The following is an 18988-nucleotide window of genomic DNA, read 5'->3' as shown; positions in this document are numbered from 1 at the left end:
ATACGTCAATATGCACAAGATGCAATGTCATACGGTCATCCAGATTTGTTCATTAAATTCACATGTAATCCCTAATACACTGAGATTGATGAACTTCTATTGCTTCTGTCAATCATCAGCAGATCAACATGATATTACAGTATGTGTATTTAAGCAAAAATTGAAATCATTAATGGATTTCATAGTTAAACATAATGTATTTGAACAGACACGTTGTTGGATGTATTCCATAGAATGGCAAAAACAAGGATTACCGCACGCCCGTTTTGATTTGGTTGATCAATAAAATTACATCTGACAAAATTGATAAGGTGATGTCAACTGAAATTCCAGATTTAACTGTCGATCCTGGATTGTTTGAAATTGTCATAAAAAAATATGATTCATGATCCATGTGGTGTTGTTTACATGAATTCACCATGTGTGGCTGTTAGAAAATGCACAAAATATTATCCAAGGGCATTGCTTCCAGAAACTATTACTGGCAATGATGGTTATCCACAATATCATCATTGATCAACCAATCAAAATGGCAAATCAGTAATTTTAAGTCAAAAACAAAGAGATTGAAGCCGATAATCATTAGGTTGTGCCATATTCACCACTATTATTAAAAACTCTCAATGCACATATCAATGTTCAATATTACAGTTCTGTAAAATCTATTAAATACATTTGCAAATATGTTAACAAAGGAGTGATTTTGCTGTTTTTGGAATATCAAGTGAAAATTGATCTTTTTATGATCAGTATCAAATGGATAGGTATATTAGCAGCAATGAAACAGTATGGCAAATTTTAATTTTGTCATTTCCAATACATGAATGATACCCAACATTCATTTAGCAGTTCATCTCAAAACTGGCTAAAATGTTTATTTTACAACAGAAAATGAACAAGAAAGAGCAGTAAGACCACCACAAACAATAACTGCATTTTCTTCATTATGCCAAATTGATACATTTGCCAAAACATTGTTATACTCAGAAATACAAACTTATTTTTCTTGGAACATATCAATAGAAGAATTTCAATGACACAAACAAGAAAAAGCCATTCAAAGTCAAAAAGATTGATTTTCAACTGCTTTGGAAAGATTATATACTGTTCATCCAAACCAAATAGAATATTTTTATTTGTATTTATTACTGATTAACGCTCATGGACCATCACTTCAAAATTTAAGAACAGTTAATGAATGTTTGTGTGCAACATATCAAGAAGCATATCAAAATTAGAACTTGCTTGAAAACAATTAATACTGGGATAGTTCACTTGCCAACATTTCAATTTCCACTCATCCAATTTCAAACATTATTTGCAGTAATATTACTTAAATGATTATAATCAAATCCAAAAGAATTACAGGAAAAATATAAGGGTTTTATGACTGATGATATTCTACTTTGACTACACATAAGATGTTTAAACCACAACATGCAATTCACACTGGAAATGTATAACAAAGTGTGGATTTTGATTGAAGACAACTGTTTGGTAATCATGAATAAAGCATTAGCTCAAATGGGCATGACAACACCAAATCAATTGGTTAATGACATATTTGATAGTGAATTACAACAAAAACAATCGTCAGACATTATCAGTTATATCACGCTCAACACCAGCTGATGAACTAAATGTGTGTTTAAAAGTATCAAATTTGTAGAGGCACATTTTTTTTTTTTTGTCTTCAGTCATTTGACTGGTTTGATGCAGCTCTCCAAGATTCCCTATCTAGTGCTATTCGTTTCATTTCAGTATACCCTCTACATCCTACAGCCCCAACAATTTGTTTTACATACTCCAAACGTGGCCTGCCTACACAATTCTTCCCTTCTACCTGTCCTTCCAATATTAAAGCGACTATTCCAGGATGCCTTAGTATGTGGCCTATAAGTCTGTCTCTTCTTTTAACTATATTTTTCCAAATGCTTCTTTCTTCATCTATTTGCCGCAATACCTCTTCATTTGTCACTTTATCCACCCATCTGATTTTTAACATTCTCCTATAGCACCACATTTCAAAAGCTTCTAATCTTTTCTTCTCAGATACTCCGATCGTCCAAGTTTCACTTCCATGTAAAGCGACACTCCAAACATACACTTTCAAAAATCTTTTTGACATTTAAATTGATTTTTGATGTAAACAAATTATATTTCTTACTGAAGGCTCGTTTAGCTTGTGCTATTCGGCATTTTATATCGCTCCTGCTTCGTCCATCTTTAGTAATTTTACTTCCCAAATAACAAAATTCTTCTACCTCCATAATCTTTTCTCCTCCTATTTTCACATTCAGCGGTCCATCTTTATTATTTCTACTACATTTCATTACTTTTGTTTTGTTCTTGTTTATTTTCATGCGATAGTTCTTGCGTAGGACTTCATCTATGCCGTTCATTGTTTCTTCTAAATCCTTTTTACTCTTGGCTAGAATTACTATATCATCAGCAAATCGTAGCATCTTTATCTTTTCACCTTGTACTGTTACTCCGAATCTAAATTGTTCTTTAACATCATTAACTGCTAGTTCCATGTTAAGATTAAAAAGTAACGGAGATAGGGAACATCCTTGTCGGACTCCCTTTCTTATTAGGGCTTCTTTCTTATGTTCTTCAATTGTTATTGTTGCTGTTTGGTTCCTGTACATGTTAGCAATTGTTCTTCTATCTCTGTATTTGAACCCTAATTTTTTTAAAATGCTGAACATTTTATTCCAGTCTACGTTATCGAAAGCCTCTTCTAGGTCTATAAACGCCAAGTATGTTGGTTTGTTTTTCTTTAATCTTCCTTCTACTATTAATCTGAAGCCTAAAATTGCTTCCTTTGTCCCTATACTTTTTCTGAAACCAAATTGGTCTTCTCCTAACACTTCTTCCACTCTCCTCTCAATTCTTCTGTATAAAATTCTAGTTAAGATTTTTGATGCATGACTAGTTAAACTAATTGTTCTGTATTCTTCACATTTATCTGCCCTTACTTTCTTTGGTATCATAACTATAACACTTTTTTTGAAGTCTGATGGAAATTCCCCATTTTCATAAATATTACACACCAGTTTGTATAATCTATCAATCGCTTCCTCACCTGCACTGCGCAGTAATTCTACAGGTATTCCGTCTATTCCAGGAGCCTTTCGGCCATTTAAATCTTTTAATGCTCTCTTAAATTCAGATCTCAGTATTGTTTCTCCCATTTCATCCTCCTCAACTTCCTCTTCTTCCTCTATAACACCAATTTCTAATTCATTTCCTCCGTATAACTCTTCAATATATTCCACCCATCTATCGACTTTACCTTTCGTATTATATATTGGTGTACCATCTTTGTTTAACACATTATTAGATTTTAATTTATGTACCCCAAAATTTTCCTTAACTTTCCTGTATGCTCCGTCTATTTTACCAATGTTCATTTCTCTTTCCACTTCTGAACACTTTTCTTTAATCCACTCTTCTTTCACCAGTTTGCACTTCCTGTTTATAGCATTTCTTAATTTCCGATAGTTCCTTTTACTTTCTTCATCACTAGCATTCTTATATTTTCTACGTTCATCCATCAGCTGCAATATATCGTCTGAAACCCAAGGTTTTCTACCGGTTCTCTTTATTCCGCCTAAGTTTGCTTCTGCTGATTTAAGAATTTCCTTTTTAACATTCTCCCATTCTTCTTCTACATTTTCTACCTTATCTTTTTTACTCAGACCTCTTGCGATGTCCTCCTCAAAAATCTTCTTTACCTCCTCTTCGTCAAGCTTCTCTAAATTCCACCGATTCATCTGACACCTTTTCTCCAGGTTTTTAAACCCCAATCTACATTTCATTATCACCAAATTATGGTCGCTATCAATGTCTGCTCCAGGGTAAGTTTTGCAGTCAACGAGTTGATTTCTAAATCTTTGCTTAACCATGATATAATCTATCTGATACCTTCCAGTATCGCCTGGCTTTTTCCAAGTGTATATTCTTCTATTATGATTTTTAAATTGGGTGTTGGCAATTACTAAATTATACTTCGTGCAAAATTCTATAAGTCGGTCCCCTCTTTCATTCCTTTTGTCCAGCCCGTATTCACCCACTATATTTCCTTCCTTGCCTTTTCCAATGCTTGCATTCCAATCTCCAACTATTATTAAATTTTCATCTCCTTTTACGTGTTTAATTGCTTCATCAATCTCTTCGTATACACACTCTACCTCATCATCATCATGGGCGCTTGTAAGCATATAGACGTTAACAATCGTTGTCGGTTTAGGTTTTGATTTTATCCTTATTACAATGATTCTATCGCTATGCGTTTTGAAATACTCCACTCTCCTCCCTATCTTCTTGTTCATCACGAAACCTACTCCTGCCTGCCCATTATTTGATGCTGAGTTAATTACTCTAAAATCACCTGACCAAAAGTCGCCTTCCTCTTCCCACCGAACCTCACTAATTCCTACTATATCCACATTTGTCCTACCCATTTCCCTTTTTAAATTTTCTAGCCTACCAACCTTTTTCAAGCTTCTAACATTCCACGCTCCGACTCGTAGAATGTTATTTTTTAATTTTCTGGTGACCCCCTCCTTAGTAGTCCCCACCCGGAGATCCGAACGGGGGACTATTTTACCACCGGAATATTTTACCAAGGAAGGCGCCTCCATTATTGCTATGTGAAAATGCAGAGCCACATTTTCTTGGAAAAAAAGCAGCTGTAGTTTTCCATTGCTTTCAGCTGCGCAGTACTCAGAGGACTGAGTGATGTTGATACGGCCGTTTAAGTCGTCCTGACTCACGCCCCTAACAACTACTGAAAGAGCTGCTGCCCTCTTTCAGGAATCATTCCTTAGTCTGGCTCTCAACAGATACCTCTCCGATATGGTTGCACCTTCGGTCCAGCTACTCTGTATCCCTGAGCACTCAAGCCCCCTCACCAACGGCAAGGTCTCATGATTCATAGAGGAGGAGAGGCACATTAACAAACTGATATTAACAACAAATATGTGTTCAATTTCAAAATGATGCTTCTCCAGAACATTCTGCAAAACAATTATTAGACACTGGAAATGGCAAAATTAAAATTGGTGATCAATGGGATGCATTAAATTGCCATTAGATTTTTATAGTATCACATATTCAAAACAACTGATTCAATGTGTGATTCCAGGTGTCACACAGCATTTTTTTTTTGTCTTCAGTCATTTGACTGGTTTGATGCAGCTCTCCAAGATTCCCTATCTAGTGCTAGTCATTACACACAGCATTAGGTTAAGTGAACGTGCAATTTAGCTGCGAAAAACGTGTATGTAAATGTTATTAACATCATCATACAATATGTGTTACCAGGCAAAGTAGCTACTTATAAATCAGTACATACTGTTATTAATCAAGCTGAAGAAGTAAATTTTCCAAATGAGTCGTTGAATTCAATAGATTTACCCAGATTGCCACAACACATCATAAATTTAGAAATGGGTGTTTCTATAATTCTTCTTAGAAACATTGATCCACCCCGTCTACGCAATGGTAATGGTACATTTTGTTAGTCAAATAATTGTTAAACAATGCCATTGAAGCAATAATTTCAACTGTAAATTCAAAGGAGAAGATGTGCTGCTACCACAGATATCAATGACTCCAACAGATAATCCCATTCCAATTCAAACAATTGCAATTTCCAATTAAACTGGTTTTTTTAATAACAATAAACAAATCACAAGCTCAATTGCTGGAAGTATGTGGATTGAATTTGGAAAATTCATGTTTTTCTCATGGTCAATTATACGTTGCATGCTCCTGTATAAGAAAACTGCCAAAACATTGTACATCCCAGCACATGATTTTGATTTAATCAAAATAAAATTAATATTGAACTGATATGTACATTTTATTATTTTTGTAATATAATTTGTCAAATGTAATACAAAATTTATTTATTTAATTATATACTCAAATTTAGCAACAGGGAAGCATTGCTGGGTCTGCTTGTGAGGAATAAAATTTATTTCTACCTGTTTGCATTTACATACATGTTTGAACAATTCTGACATTAGAAGAAATGCATATGGTAAAACACTAAAGATATGCAAAAGTTAACACAAGAGTGGTTGTTCCAATGAGTTAAATACTTACTAAGAGTACAGTTTGTAGAAAATTATAAATATTTAATTATTTCTTTAACTCAACTAGAATGAGAATATGATATTAATAATTAAGAAAAAAAAACATACATTAAAAAAAAAAAGTACAAAGTAACAGCAAACAATAGAAAAGTAAGTATGAACTAAACAATTTGTCAATAACAATTTAAAAGAATTCATATAAAAGAAACCACTCATATATTTTGACAATAACAGTGACAGAACTAATTATTTTATTTCCCATAAATCTAAGCGTTGTCTAATTTTTTCTCTAAGGCCTTGAATCCCTGAATATTATAAGAAAAGGTGTAATGAGTTTCAGATTTTAATGAGAAAGTAAAAAAAATAATAAAAAATTTTCATTTGATTTGTGCTATATAAAAAAAAAAAAAAAAAAAAAAAAAAAATATAACGCATACCTTTGAAATCCAAACTTTAGTGGTCTAAGAAGAGAATTCATGCCTTTAGCCTTATTAGGTGTGTATCGTGTCCAAGCAACACATAATTCACTACACTGATGAGGCCTAAAACACCTTGGTTTGATTGCATCTGCCAAAGAAACTTTCTGTAACAGTCAGCAAACAAAATAGAAATACAAAACATAAAATTAAAAAAAATTATTTTCATACAATTTTAATTAACCATTGATTTTTCAATGGTTTTAATGAATTATGATAACTTTGTATTAAAAAAAAATCACAACTGTTTAATAAAATTTTGTAATAATCAGTTAGTTGTACATCTTATTATTGAAACTATGCGTGGTTCCGTGACAAACACTAAATAAACAGCTTTCCTCTACAAGTTTACAGTAATTTGCCATAGTATGGGCATGGTTGTACTGCATCCATTTAACTATTTATTCTACTACAAACTTTGTAATGAATTAAAAAGAATTCTGTATACTGTTCAATACATGTAAGCTATAACACTATTCTTAAGTGAATATGAAAGTTTCAAGGTTTTCTAGTTGTCAGAGAAGAGAAACAAATTAAGCTATTGTGTATTAATCTACCATAAGAGTACATGCCAACTGCAACAAAGAAATGTTAACAATATTTTTGTATAAAAATTAACAGTATAACTAATCAAGAGAACTTAACATTCTACAGGAACGGCTATAACAGGTAATTTTGAGCATCCAAAATCAATTTCCAGCAATTATATAATGGAGATCTCAGTTTTGAATATGCAATTTTCTAGCACGACTAATAATTTTATATTCAATAAAAATCTCCTTTTATTTAGTAGATTGTTAACACAAATAAACCTTCATTAAGAAAGTATCTTCATTTAATTTTTATAACCATTAGATGTTTCTGCTCAACATAAGATTTTAATCATAATTAAAATGAAATATCTATTATATTTTAGTGATTATTAGAAATTAACATATTAATAAATAACCATGTAATCAAATTGATACTGAAGAGGCATTTTTTAATCCTTATACCTCCTGTCTTGATTTTTTTATACTTGTTAAAATATATTTTTATGCTGTAAAAATATATAATCTAAAAAATTCATTAATTAAAATATAAAAATCACTTTATCTGATCACTTCTGAACCTGAATGAACATAAAATATGAAATTTTTGTAGTTTTAGATCTTTCTCTTTTGGTCAGGAAAACATCTCTTAATTGGTAAATTGAATTTATTACTTTGTTAGATGATGATTTATCTATAAATATTGAAAATGATAATCAATAAAAATACAACTTATTATCAACCCAAGTACAGAATTAATAAAATAAAATAGGATGACACCTACCTTATTCCATAATCCAAGTACCTCGCATCATTAGTTGCTCTATAATTTTCCAAATCTTTCATTGCAAATTGCACATTAAAATTAATTTTGATTTAAAATTGTTAAAAGATTCTTTTCCAATTAAATCAAAACAGAAATAGAACTAATTTTTTTTTATATTCAAAATTTTAAATTATAAATTAAAATTAAAAATTGCATATATATAAAATATGGTCATTAATAAAATAAAATTAAACGTTAAAATAAAAATTAATAATAAAAATAAAATAGAAATCCAAGTAGACTAGCTAGCTAGCCAAAGTTATGTGACTATACAGAGTTGAAATATCATGAATTATCAACATCTAAAGAATTGCTGCTATCTACAGCAGCTTTTTTGATTGTCATCTCATATTCTGTATGTAGGTTTATCAAATTAAATTTACTTTTATATTTATATATGTAAAATCTTTCTAAAATGTCAAAAACCCTATTATTTGTATTAATATTGTATTTCTTAATTTCCAGTACTTTTAAGTTTGTATGAATATTGGATATTGAATGTCTATTATTAATAAGATGATCAGAAACATTAGAAAAAACCAATTTTCTACTTTTATAATAGTGTTCATCAAATCTATTTTTAAAGGATCTAGTGGTTTTACCTATATAAATGGCACACAATGTATATTTAAAATATGTATATACTGATAACATTGTTGAAACCATAACAAGGATTTATGATAAAAATTTATTTAAACCTGCATACCAGACAAATAACCATTTAATAAAACATTTGAAAAATAATACACGTACTGCTTCATATGAATTACACGATTTGTGTGGTATTTATAAAATAAAGTGCAATGATTGTGACCATATTTATATGGGTAAAACCACTACATCCTTTAAAACTAGATTTAACGAACACTTTAAATATTATAAAAGTAGAAAATGGGTTTCTCTAATGTTTCTGATCACCTTATTAATAATACACATTCAATATCTGATATTCATACAAACTTAGAAGTTCTTGAAATTAAGAAATACAATATTAATACCAATAATAGGGTTTTTGACATTTTAGAAAATTTTACATTTATAAATATAAGTAAATTTAATTTGATAAACCTACATACAGAATATGAGATGACACAACCAAAAAGGCTGCTGTAGATAGCAGCACTTCTTTAGATATTTATAATTTATAATATTTCAACTCTGTACAGTCACATAACTTTAGCTAGCTAGTCTACATGGATTTCTATTTTATTTTTATTATTAATTTTTATTTTGACTTTTAATTAAATTTTATTAATGACTTCATATTTTATATATATGCAATTTTTAATTTTTATTTATAATTTAAAATTTTGAATATTAAAAAAAATGTAGTTCTGTAGTTCTACTTCTATTTTCATTTAATTGGAAAAGGATCTTTTAACAATTTTAAATCTCAATTTTAATTCTAATGTACAATTTGCAACGAACAATTTTAATGTGTACTTGGCAAGACAGATTTGAAAAATTATAGAGCAACTGATGATGCGAGGTATTAACGAAATTGCTCTTGCTTGGATTATGGAATAAGGTAGGTGTCATCCTAATTTATTTTATTTTATTAAAATATTGGGTTGATCGGATTAATATAATTTGTACAGTGCAGAGGAATATGATTCCTGAAAAGATTGATTTTAGAAAAGAAAAAAAATATATATATATATATATTGTAATGGGTAAAGAAGTTTGCAGAAGAAAAAACAAGGAAGAAATTGAAGAATGAAAAATCAGGAAGAAACAAAGAAATTCTTTCAAGAATCAATTTACAGGAAAACATAGAAGTGCAGATAACAGAAATCATTTACACTTAAATAAACAAAAGAATAGGTCTGAGGGCTTGACTGTACTGACAATCAAGCCCTCATATCTGATATAAATAATGCCAAGGATCAGCAAGTTACAGTCCCCATTCAGTGTATAATAAATACAAGAACAGTGAGCATTCAGAGTCAGTGTGCAGTAACAAAAAAGAGCGAAGCGTACATCATAAGTATTACATCTTTTGACAGTAATTAAGAATGAAAAGCTGTTCGGCAAGTACTTTGTGAGCAGGGAACAAAATGACATTTAGTTAGATAGTGCCTTTTTTAAACATTAAAAGTAAATAATTCTTGTAAAAAAAGAATAAATGATTTTGTAATTGTTTTCTCACTGTCATCATTTGTTAATTCATAATTAGTTTCTATTAATTATTATTATTATAACCTTTGCAATAAAATCTGAATTGTATTTTGCTATTTACAATTGACCTATTTTGTATATTATTAGTTATTTAAGAGTAAATAAATTACATTTGTAAAAGTTTTTACATGTACTATTTCTCAATATCCCTGATGAACCGTGAACATGTGACAATATATACATACAGTATGTCACTGCAATCTACAGGGCAGTGATATACTGCTCCTAGTAATTTTACCTTGCTAGAATGATCTGAGAAAATTTGTTATTTAAGCACATTAAATGAGTTCTATGAATTATAATGGATCTCCTAAATGATGTTAAAACAAAGACTACAAAATGTAAGGAAAAGTCTCAGGAGGCCCAATCTTAGCCACAGAGGGGAGTGTGTCGAATTATATTATTACAGCAAATAAATAATAAGTTTCTGGTAAGGTTTGAGAGCAGGAAAATTGATATAACTGAGCATCAAATTGTTCTGAACCACAGTTCAGGCTATTTGAACCAAATGTCTTCCTCAGACAACTTAGAATACTAAAGTAGCATTCAGTGCTTACAGCCTGATCTTTGAAAATGAATTTTTGGTGCACAACTTCACAAACATCAAAGAAAATGATGCGCTTGCGCTTTATCATACTTCTAACTTGCTGTCTTTTACAGTCTTGGAAAGTGCATAGGTTCCTCCAGTGTGAACTCTGCTGCTGGGTTTCAGCATCATAGGTTCTACTCTCATTACTGGTTCTGATCATGAAGTTTAGGTTAACCAAAGTTGCTGACAGAGATCCAGACAGGTTGTGTTACAATGCTTATCTATTTAAGGGACAGGAACCTTATCTAGGATGTTTCAGATGACAAATTGAAGTCAGAAATTTCCTTTATGAGGATCCAATCATTCAGATTCACAGGGTGTCTTATTTTATTCATATTTTCAAGCATTGTCCTTGGAGATGCCTTGACCACTCTTCATTCTCTGGTAATGTTCTGCCTTTCTTAAAGATGTCTGCCACTTAAAAATCTTGCCCAGCTCATTACTTCATTGTCACAGGCCTACATCATTTAACAAATGACAGATACTGATGTTATCTCTATGCTCTACTTAGCAGTCCACAATGAAATGTCTGATCCAATGTGTAATTGGTTATAAAAACATAATTACGCTCGCCACAATGTATGAGAAATGATGCCACTCATCATGCTCACTAAAAAAGGACTGTTATATGTGTATGCCCATGCAACAACCAACATACATAATTTTATAAACTTATTTCAGAATTTGTAATTGTAACTTTTACACACGCACACAGATTAGGATTAATATTATTTTAAAAGATAAAAGAATAATAGAACATTTCAATATTAATACAAATAATAATAAGTACGATCTACGAGGCAGAATGTAAAAAATAAAAAATAATAGCATGTACTGGTAAAACAAACCAATCAGCTGTTCCATGTTTCACCAAACATATAAAAATGGGAATTAGAAATTATCTAATGTAATAGAATATCTATTCCAACAAATTCAGAAGATAATGTAGAAAAATTATAATTATAAACAAACAATAAAAATTAATATCAGACTGGTACAGTTTAAAACATTACACATTCAAATATTAAGAAAATTACAAACTATCACTTAGTTTATGAATTAGAAATTTATATTTGCAAAATATAATATTAACAGAAAATACAAACCATTATGTTAATTATATTAATTTTACTTTCTCACAAGCATTGGGTACAAAATTTACTTTCATACAAAAATAATACTCTTTTATATAAAGATTTTCTTTTAACATAAAAATATTACATCATAAATAATAAAAATAAATTATAAAGAATCCAGACAGAGCACGATCAAGGATCTAATGATTGAAAGGTGAGTTTTGTTAAATTATTACAATTGGTGGTTTATGATTGACACTCAAATCATAAAGCAAGATTAAAGTGAAATTTAAAAAATCATTTTTATTTGCACTTATGTAAATGAAATATGTTAATATGCTTAATTTTCAAATAATCCCCGACTACTTCAATGAATTTAGTTTATCTTTTAATAATTTTTTCCTGAAAGAAATTTTTCAGCCTTTTAGCCTATTTCTCACAGTTTCCATGACCTCTTCATAAAAAAAACTATTTCCTGCAGCTCTTCTTTCAGTGGACTAAAAAAAAAACGAAAGGAAAATGGCTTGGAGCCAACCATAACTGTACAGTGGATGGTCCAGCAGCTCAAAATCAAAATCTTGAAGGCAAAGTTTTGGTGTTTGTATGAGGTTGAGTGTTATCCTGAAGCAAAATCATACCCCTATTGAAAATTTACCACATCTTTATAAGTTATCCTCAGTGATCACAGTAGCTCACTGCAGTTTTCAGTATTCTGAAAAGATGTAAAGTGAAAAAAGCTGAGCCTTGAGCTGCACCAAAAAGCTAAACCTGATACACCAGGATATTGTTTTCATCAATTTTACTACAGATGTACAATTAATCACAAAGAGAATCCTATATTTTTTAAAGTGATTAATCCATTTGTAGATCTTCCTTTCACATAAACCATTCTCTTCAATTTACTATTGCATTCTATGAACATTCTTTACTGGTTTCATTCCTTTCAGAATTCAGAAAATTTATCACCATTCTTATTTCTTCCTTAGTGCAGTTAATGGAATTCAGAGAAAGGTCCAATGATTTTAAATTGACTTTTAATCACAACCATAAACAGCTAGTAATAAAACAATACTTCCAATAAAAAGATGATATGAGGTTATGATTTATACCAAAACAGTCAACCTGGATTAGATTAAGCTTTGTTTAATACTTGTTTCACTCAATTACTTCTCAAACACAAATACATTTCATAGTAGCAATTTTTTTTAAAAATAAAATATAAATGTTATCATTACACAAAAAAAATCATGTTCCCCAAAATGTCTCCTATAATTCCTTGAAAACAAGCATTCAAAATCATTGACACTTTTTATATTATAGTTGTATCATCATAAGTATTACAGTAATCATTAAATATCAATCTAATGTATAAATTTTTATAACATCTATTTGAGTTTGTCAATATGATACAGTAATAACTAATGAGCTGCTTCCATCCTCAGTAAAGATAGATTCCTCTCCTGAAGATTGTGGGGATGGACACCCACTATTGAAAGGGGCTTTAAAACATTACTTTGGAAGGGTTTATCTGTCTCATTTTCAGTTGATGTTTGATGTCTACTGTTTAATGATTCGTGTTTAATCATTCTTTTTTCAATATCCATCTTTCTTCACCCTTGTAATCCTAGTATAAGATAGTATAAAGATGAGCCTGTAATGCATACATGCTACACTTAAACTATATAACTGAAAACAAACCTAAACTATGCTATTAGATACTCATTTCAAGTCGAAATTTTAGTTCAACATACACTTATGAAAATTTTCAAATGCTTAAAAAATAATTTTAAGATAAGTGTAAAATGTATTTGCCCTCATGTCTTAAAAATAATTTTTTTTAAGTGAAAATTATTGATAAAAATATATTTTAACACCTTTCACTACAATTCCTTTATTAAATATCTATATTAACAGGTTTTATTCATTAAATCCGGTTAATCAAGTAAATTCTGATCTATACCAGTTAGATAAATAATATTCAAATAATTAAATGATTATTACATCTGATACAAACAAAAAGTACTCATGTTGATTTCTCATGCATCAAAAAGTCAATAAGAAGATTGAAGATACTAATATAAGATATTCTACAATCCAAAATATAATTAAAAAAATTTTTTTAAAATCAATGTACAGATTTTTGGCCAGTGTTTTAATCGTCAAAAAGGCCTATTTACTCATTCAAGTAATTGCAGGTGTTACTCCATTACAATTACTATTAATGATGACAAATAAATTTTTGTAGCACGACAGGATTTGAACAAGTGATACTTCAAATAAAATTAAGATGAGTTTTGGAACAGAAAATAGAAGAGTAAGACATTTATTTATATCTCAAAAGAAATTCAGAGGATAAACATAGAGGCTGTATCTCCATGATTTAAAATGCTTCCTTTGAGAAATTAATGATGGATGTAAATCCATCAACTGTAATCAGTGAACAAACCAGCATAATTAATTACAGCATTAAAAAATTCAAATAGTAAATAATTAATACTAACTACAAAGTATCCAGGATGCTGCTGCTCAATGTATTCTTTAGGTTTCTCGGATGCATTCACAGGACCCAAATGATCCTGAATAGGTTTTCTATTTGTACTCTTTCTTGCTACTGATCTTGAAGGAACAATTTCTGAAGCTTTGACAAGTTCTGTAACAATATTTCATAAAATGACAAAAACTACATAGCTTACATTATCAGCAAGAACCATGTGTACATTGAATATCAAAATAAGGCATAATTAGGATATCAAGGAATTTCAAGAGATCTTTAAAACAGAATATGATTACGATGAAGTAAATCAGTTTTACTTAGAGTAAATCTAGAAAATACTTAACCCCAAAAAGTAAACATAACAGCTAACAAACAGCTAACATAATTTAAAATTTTTTAAAAATTATTTTTTATAAAATCTATGGTTTGTACATATCATTACTTAATCAGAAAGATTTCATACTACGTTCTTATACTGTCATATTACCTGTTTATTTACAAACACAAACACTGACTATGGTACCTTACTTTTTTCCTGTTTAGCCTCCGGTAACTACCGTTTAGATAATACTTCAGAGGATGAGTGAGGATGATATGTATGAATGTGAATGAAGTGTAGTCTTGTACATTCTCAGTTCGACCATACCTGAGATGTGTGGTTAATTGAAATCCAACCACCAAAGAACACCGGTATCCACGATCTAGTATTCAAGTCCGTGTAAAAATAACTGGCTTTACTAGGACTTGAACGCTGGAACTCTCAACTTCCAAATCAGCTGATTTGGGAAGACGCGTTCACCACTAGACCAACCTGGTGGGTACTGACTATGGTACCAGATCTAAATAACTTAACCCAATAATTGAACTAAAAATATGTAATAACATACTACTGAAACAATAAAAAAATGGGGGTATAAAGATTTAGAGAAATATCAGAGAATTTTCTTAATGGTTTAGCTACTGATTAGTAGTAAATAATAATTTACAAACTGAGTGAACCAAAACAAAAAAATATATTCAATTATAACAGCATATTTGATAAAACAAAAAGTGCAATCACAATAAAAAATGCTATAGGCAAGAAATAACAAAAATTCCCCAATACGATATACTATCCGATTTCAGGGAAATGTACAGTAGGAATAAAGTTCCATAATCCATTTCAATTTTTCACAATGTTATTCAGAGTGTGACAAAAACTAAACAAGTTTAATATTTTGACTGAAGGCCTAAGGTAATCATAGTTTATTTAAAAGAGGTAATCATAGTATATTAGCTTCTAAACCTAATTATAATTTGTACATTTAATAAAAGCAAATGTACAATCACAACAAAAAAAAATGTAACAGACAAGCTATAACAAAAATAGCCAACAAAATACTCACAAAAAATATTCAATAATGACTAAGGAACTTATCATATGAAATTAATACTGATTAGTCTACATTTTTAGTCTAAGAATTCTTTTATTAAAAATTAGTTTACTACAATGCAGAGTTATTAAAAAATATTAATAATAGTTTATGTAAGGGAATTTTACCTAACAGTTTAACTATGGGCCTAAGGTGGTATTTAAATTTTACTTAAAAAGAAAAAATTAGTGATTAAATTTGTATATTTGATAAAACAAAAGGTGCAATAATCATAATAAAAAAATGTTACATTCAAGATATACAATTTGATTTCAGGTAGATATGTGAAGCAAGAGTAAATCTCCAAAATCGACTGAGTTTTGTACATGTAAGACAAAAAATTACAACTAAAAATAGGATAAAAACTCATTTTCACTTTTTACCAGCAAACCTGTATAAATCAAATGAAAAACACCTAATTACACATTAAAATATTAGAAAATAATTAAAATCATTTCTTTACTAATAATTAAATTAAGAAAATGAAACTGATAAACTTAATTTTCATAAAAGTACTTTTTTGTACTACAAAAATTAGTATACAGGTGCTGTAATACTGGGAAAACAATAAAATAATTTTGCTAACCGCATTTCATGTTATATATATATATATATATATATATAAAACAGATAATATACTTTTTAAACCTAACATAAAAAACATGTATAACATATGAACCTGTAATTTACACCCTCTTAAGAGTTTCTCTTGGACTTCTACTATTTTTGTTAATTTTATTATGCCAATTATTACAAAACATCTATCAGCATCACGTGTCATAGAAACATGTACAAAAGGTATCCAAGAACTTGTATACTCTTGGAGATAAAAATAAATAATATAATTGTAAATAACAAGATTCCATTAACTGACAAGCCAGGGTTTACTAGAACAGGCCAAAATTGTTGCCTCATCTATATCAACAAAAATTTCAAGGACTGATTTTAGGTGCAGTTTAAGGTCTTTTATATTCTGTTGCAATAAAATGTTTTATCAATAATAAAAGAAAAAGGAACGTAAACTTGCAGTTGGACATTTCAGATATACAGCGTGGTCAGGAAGTCACTGTACCCCTAAAGTTAACACAAAATATGAGTTAGAATATATATTTAGAACACACAGTATTTTTGTTGGGATCGGTTGGCAACAGTTTTTTACATCACACACTCTGAGTAAAAGACAGTTGTTTACGCCAATGCGTAAAGTAGCTTTTAATCCAATAAATTCAAGGTTATGGTTGAGTCTTGTAGTTATTACAGGCTTGGTAAATTTATTTTGCACTTTCGTAGGGCTTATCATATGTGTACTTTTAGAATAGGTTGTTTTGGCGTGTTGTTTTCATTATCAACTCTCTCGGCTCCAGTCTGACTGACTGTTGCATCATCATCATAATATTGTCAGCGTATTTCTATCACGCATTATTTATTGCTGTTTAGTCTTAATATATTAGTCTTAACTGTGTTTTGTTATTTCCAATTTTAATATTGTCATAGTTCCTGCAAGTCTAATTTTCTTTGTTAGCCATGATGTCATTCCTCAACTTTTTCGTATTCAGAAATTATTTTATCAGTCTTACATAATTCTTTTAATGGTCTGCTTGCTTGTAAAAATTTTTGTTTTGTCTTCGTTACCGAATTCCACACGTTTTTCTAATCGTCTCACACTAACACTTGCACACTACCCGCTGTCATCAACACATACTCTTCTGTTTACGGTCTAGTTTGTTTCTCCCTCTTCTCATCACGCCACCTTTTGTCAGTTCAGGTTGAATTTCCATGATGTGTGGATGCCTGCAATTCGCTCTCGCTTCTATCTCGTATAGTGCAGGACAGATGTCCACGATGTGTGGATGCTTGCGATTCGCTCTCGTTTCTCTCTCTCTCTCTCTCTCGTATTATGTGGTTATATTCGTCGCCTTTGTGCATTCATAAACGTGTTCGTACTAGAAACATTGATTTTAGTGTGGTTATATTCGTCGCCTTTGTGCATTCATAAACGTGTTCGTACTAGAAACGTTGAGTTTAGTATGGTAATACTCGGTCCCCATTTCGTCTTGTTGTACTCGTTAGTGTTTCGTAATTTCACAGATTTCTATGATTGTTTTGCCTCATTTCTTTGATAAGTTAATTTTTTAATTCAATAGATAATGTCTAGTGTTGAAAGTGGTTCAGTTACTACAAACCAGCCAAATTTATCGAAGCAGGATCTTTCCAAACTGGTTATTACAAATTTGTGATGCTCCGTATTATTCAATTTCTAGTAACAAAGTGTTACCTCTGTATTTTCTGATACACCACTGTAGATTAAGCCAAGGACTAACTGTATGTATATATGTGTACTTTAATTCACGATTCATCTTTGTACAAAATAATAATGTGTGATTAAGGTCATTGAATAACTGTTATTAATAATATTCTGGTTGTTCATTAAAAGTCTTTGTTTAAAAGTCAGTTGATCTTATATTTTATAGTTATGCAAAATAGCTGAAAATTATGTACTGGTGTTAAATTGAGCTCATGTTTTCACGTTAACATTGTGCATATGAAAATGAAAATAAAGACTGTCTGGTTTATTACTGTTCTTCAATATGTTAATATATACATAGTTTACATTAACGCACAATATTAAAATGGTGCAGTGGTTGTCACATTTTTGTGTATTGTTTATGAATTTCTGCGACAATGTTCAGTCTCATTGCATTTTGTAACTAAGAGATGGCACCACTAAAAATTGAAAATTCAAAATTATGTATCTTGCTTTTAGAAGCTCTGTATGCGATTAGGTTGTCATCGATAATTGTGTTGTGAATTTTTACTATAGAGATAACATATTTTTCAAAACCTATTATGTTGTTTGTTTAAATTTAAATACTTTTTTTGTTTAGCTTTATGCCTAGTTTACAAGAATAAAACATGTAGAATAATATTAACTGCATGACATTTTGGATGTAATTGATTATATTGTAATTAACCTTTTTTTTATACTGGAATATTATCGTGGCCTTTTTTTCTATACCAAACTAGAAATGCAAGTTTTAATTATTTAATGATAAGTATGAAGATGTTCATAAATCAGAAAAGACCAGTGCCAATGATAAGAATTATTGTAGTTTATTTTTCTAAGTTAATAACATTTGTTCATTGCTAATTTTTTATTATTACAGAATATGTCAGTAATGCAACAGTTTTCCAATTACACTATGTTTATTGATGTTATGTTTATAAGTATATGATTGTAAAAAAAGGTGATTTAAGTTCTTTTGTTTTCAGGCTTTGTTAAATTGCAGATTTTCATATTAT

At 29.9% G+C, this 18988-nt stretch overlaps 1 protein-coding gene across 1 annotated transcript in view; it reads right to left on the bottom strand.

Moving 5' to 3' along the window:
• The window catches only part of egg (SET domain bifurcated histone lysine methyltransferase eggless), a 148880-nt gene that overhangs the window by 66213 nt on the left and 63679 nt on the right, over positions 1 to 18988 (bottom strand). The window contains exons 12-13 of the mRNA XM_075382333.1: positions 14284 to 14432; positions 6545 to 6690 (exon numbers count right to left, since the gene is read on the bottom strand). Coding sequence (XP_075238448.1) covers positions 6545 to 6690; positions 14284 to 14432 — 295 coding nt within the window. The remainder of the gene's footprint in view (positions 1 to 6544; positions 6691 to 14283; positions 14433 to 18988) is intronic.

Source organism: Lycorma delicatula, chromosome 1 (genome assembly GCF_047948215.1).
Source record: "Lycorma delicatula isolate Av1 chromosome 1, ASM4794821v1, whole genome shotgun sequence".
Classification (NCBI taxonomy): domain Eukaryota; kingdom Metazoa; phylum Arthropoda; class Insecta; order Hemiptera; family Fulgoridae; genus Lycorma; species Lycorma delicatula.
The sequence above is the reverse complement of the archived record's forward strand: the minus strand, read 5'-3'. Positions and strand labels throughout refer to the sequence as shown.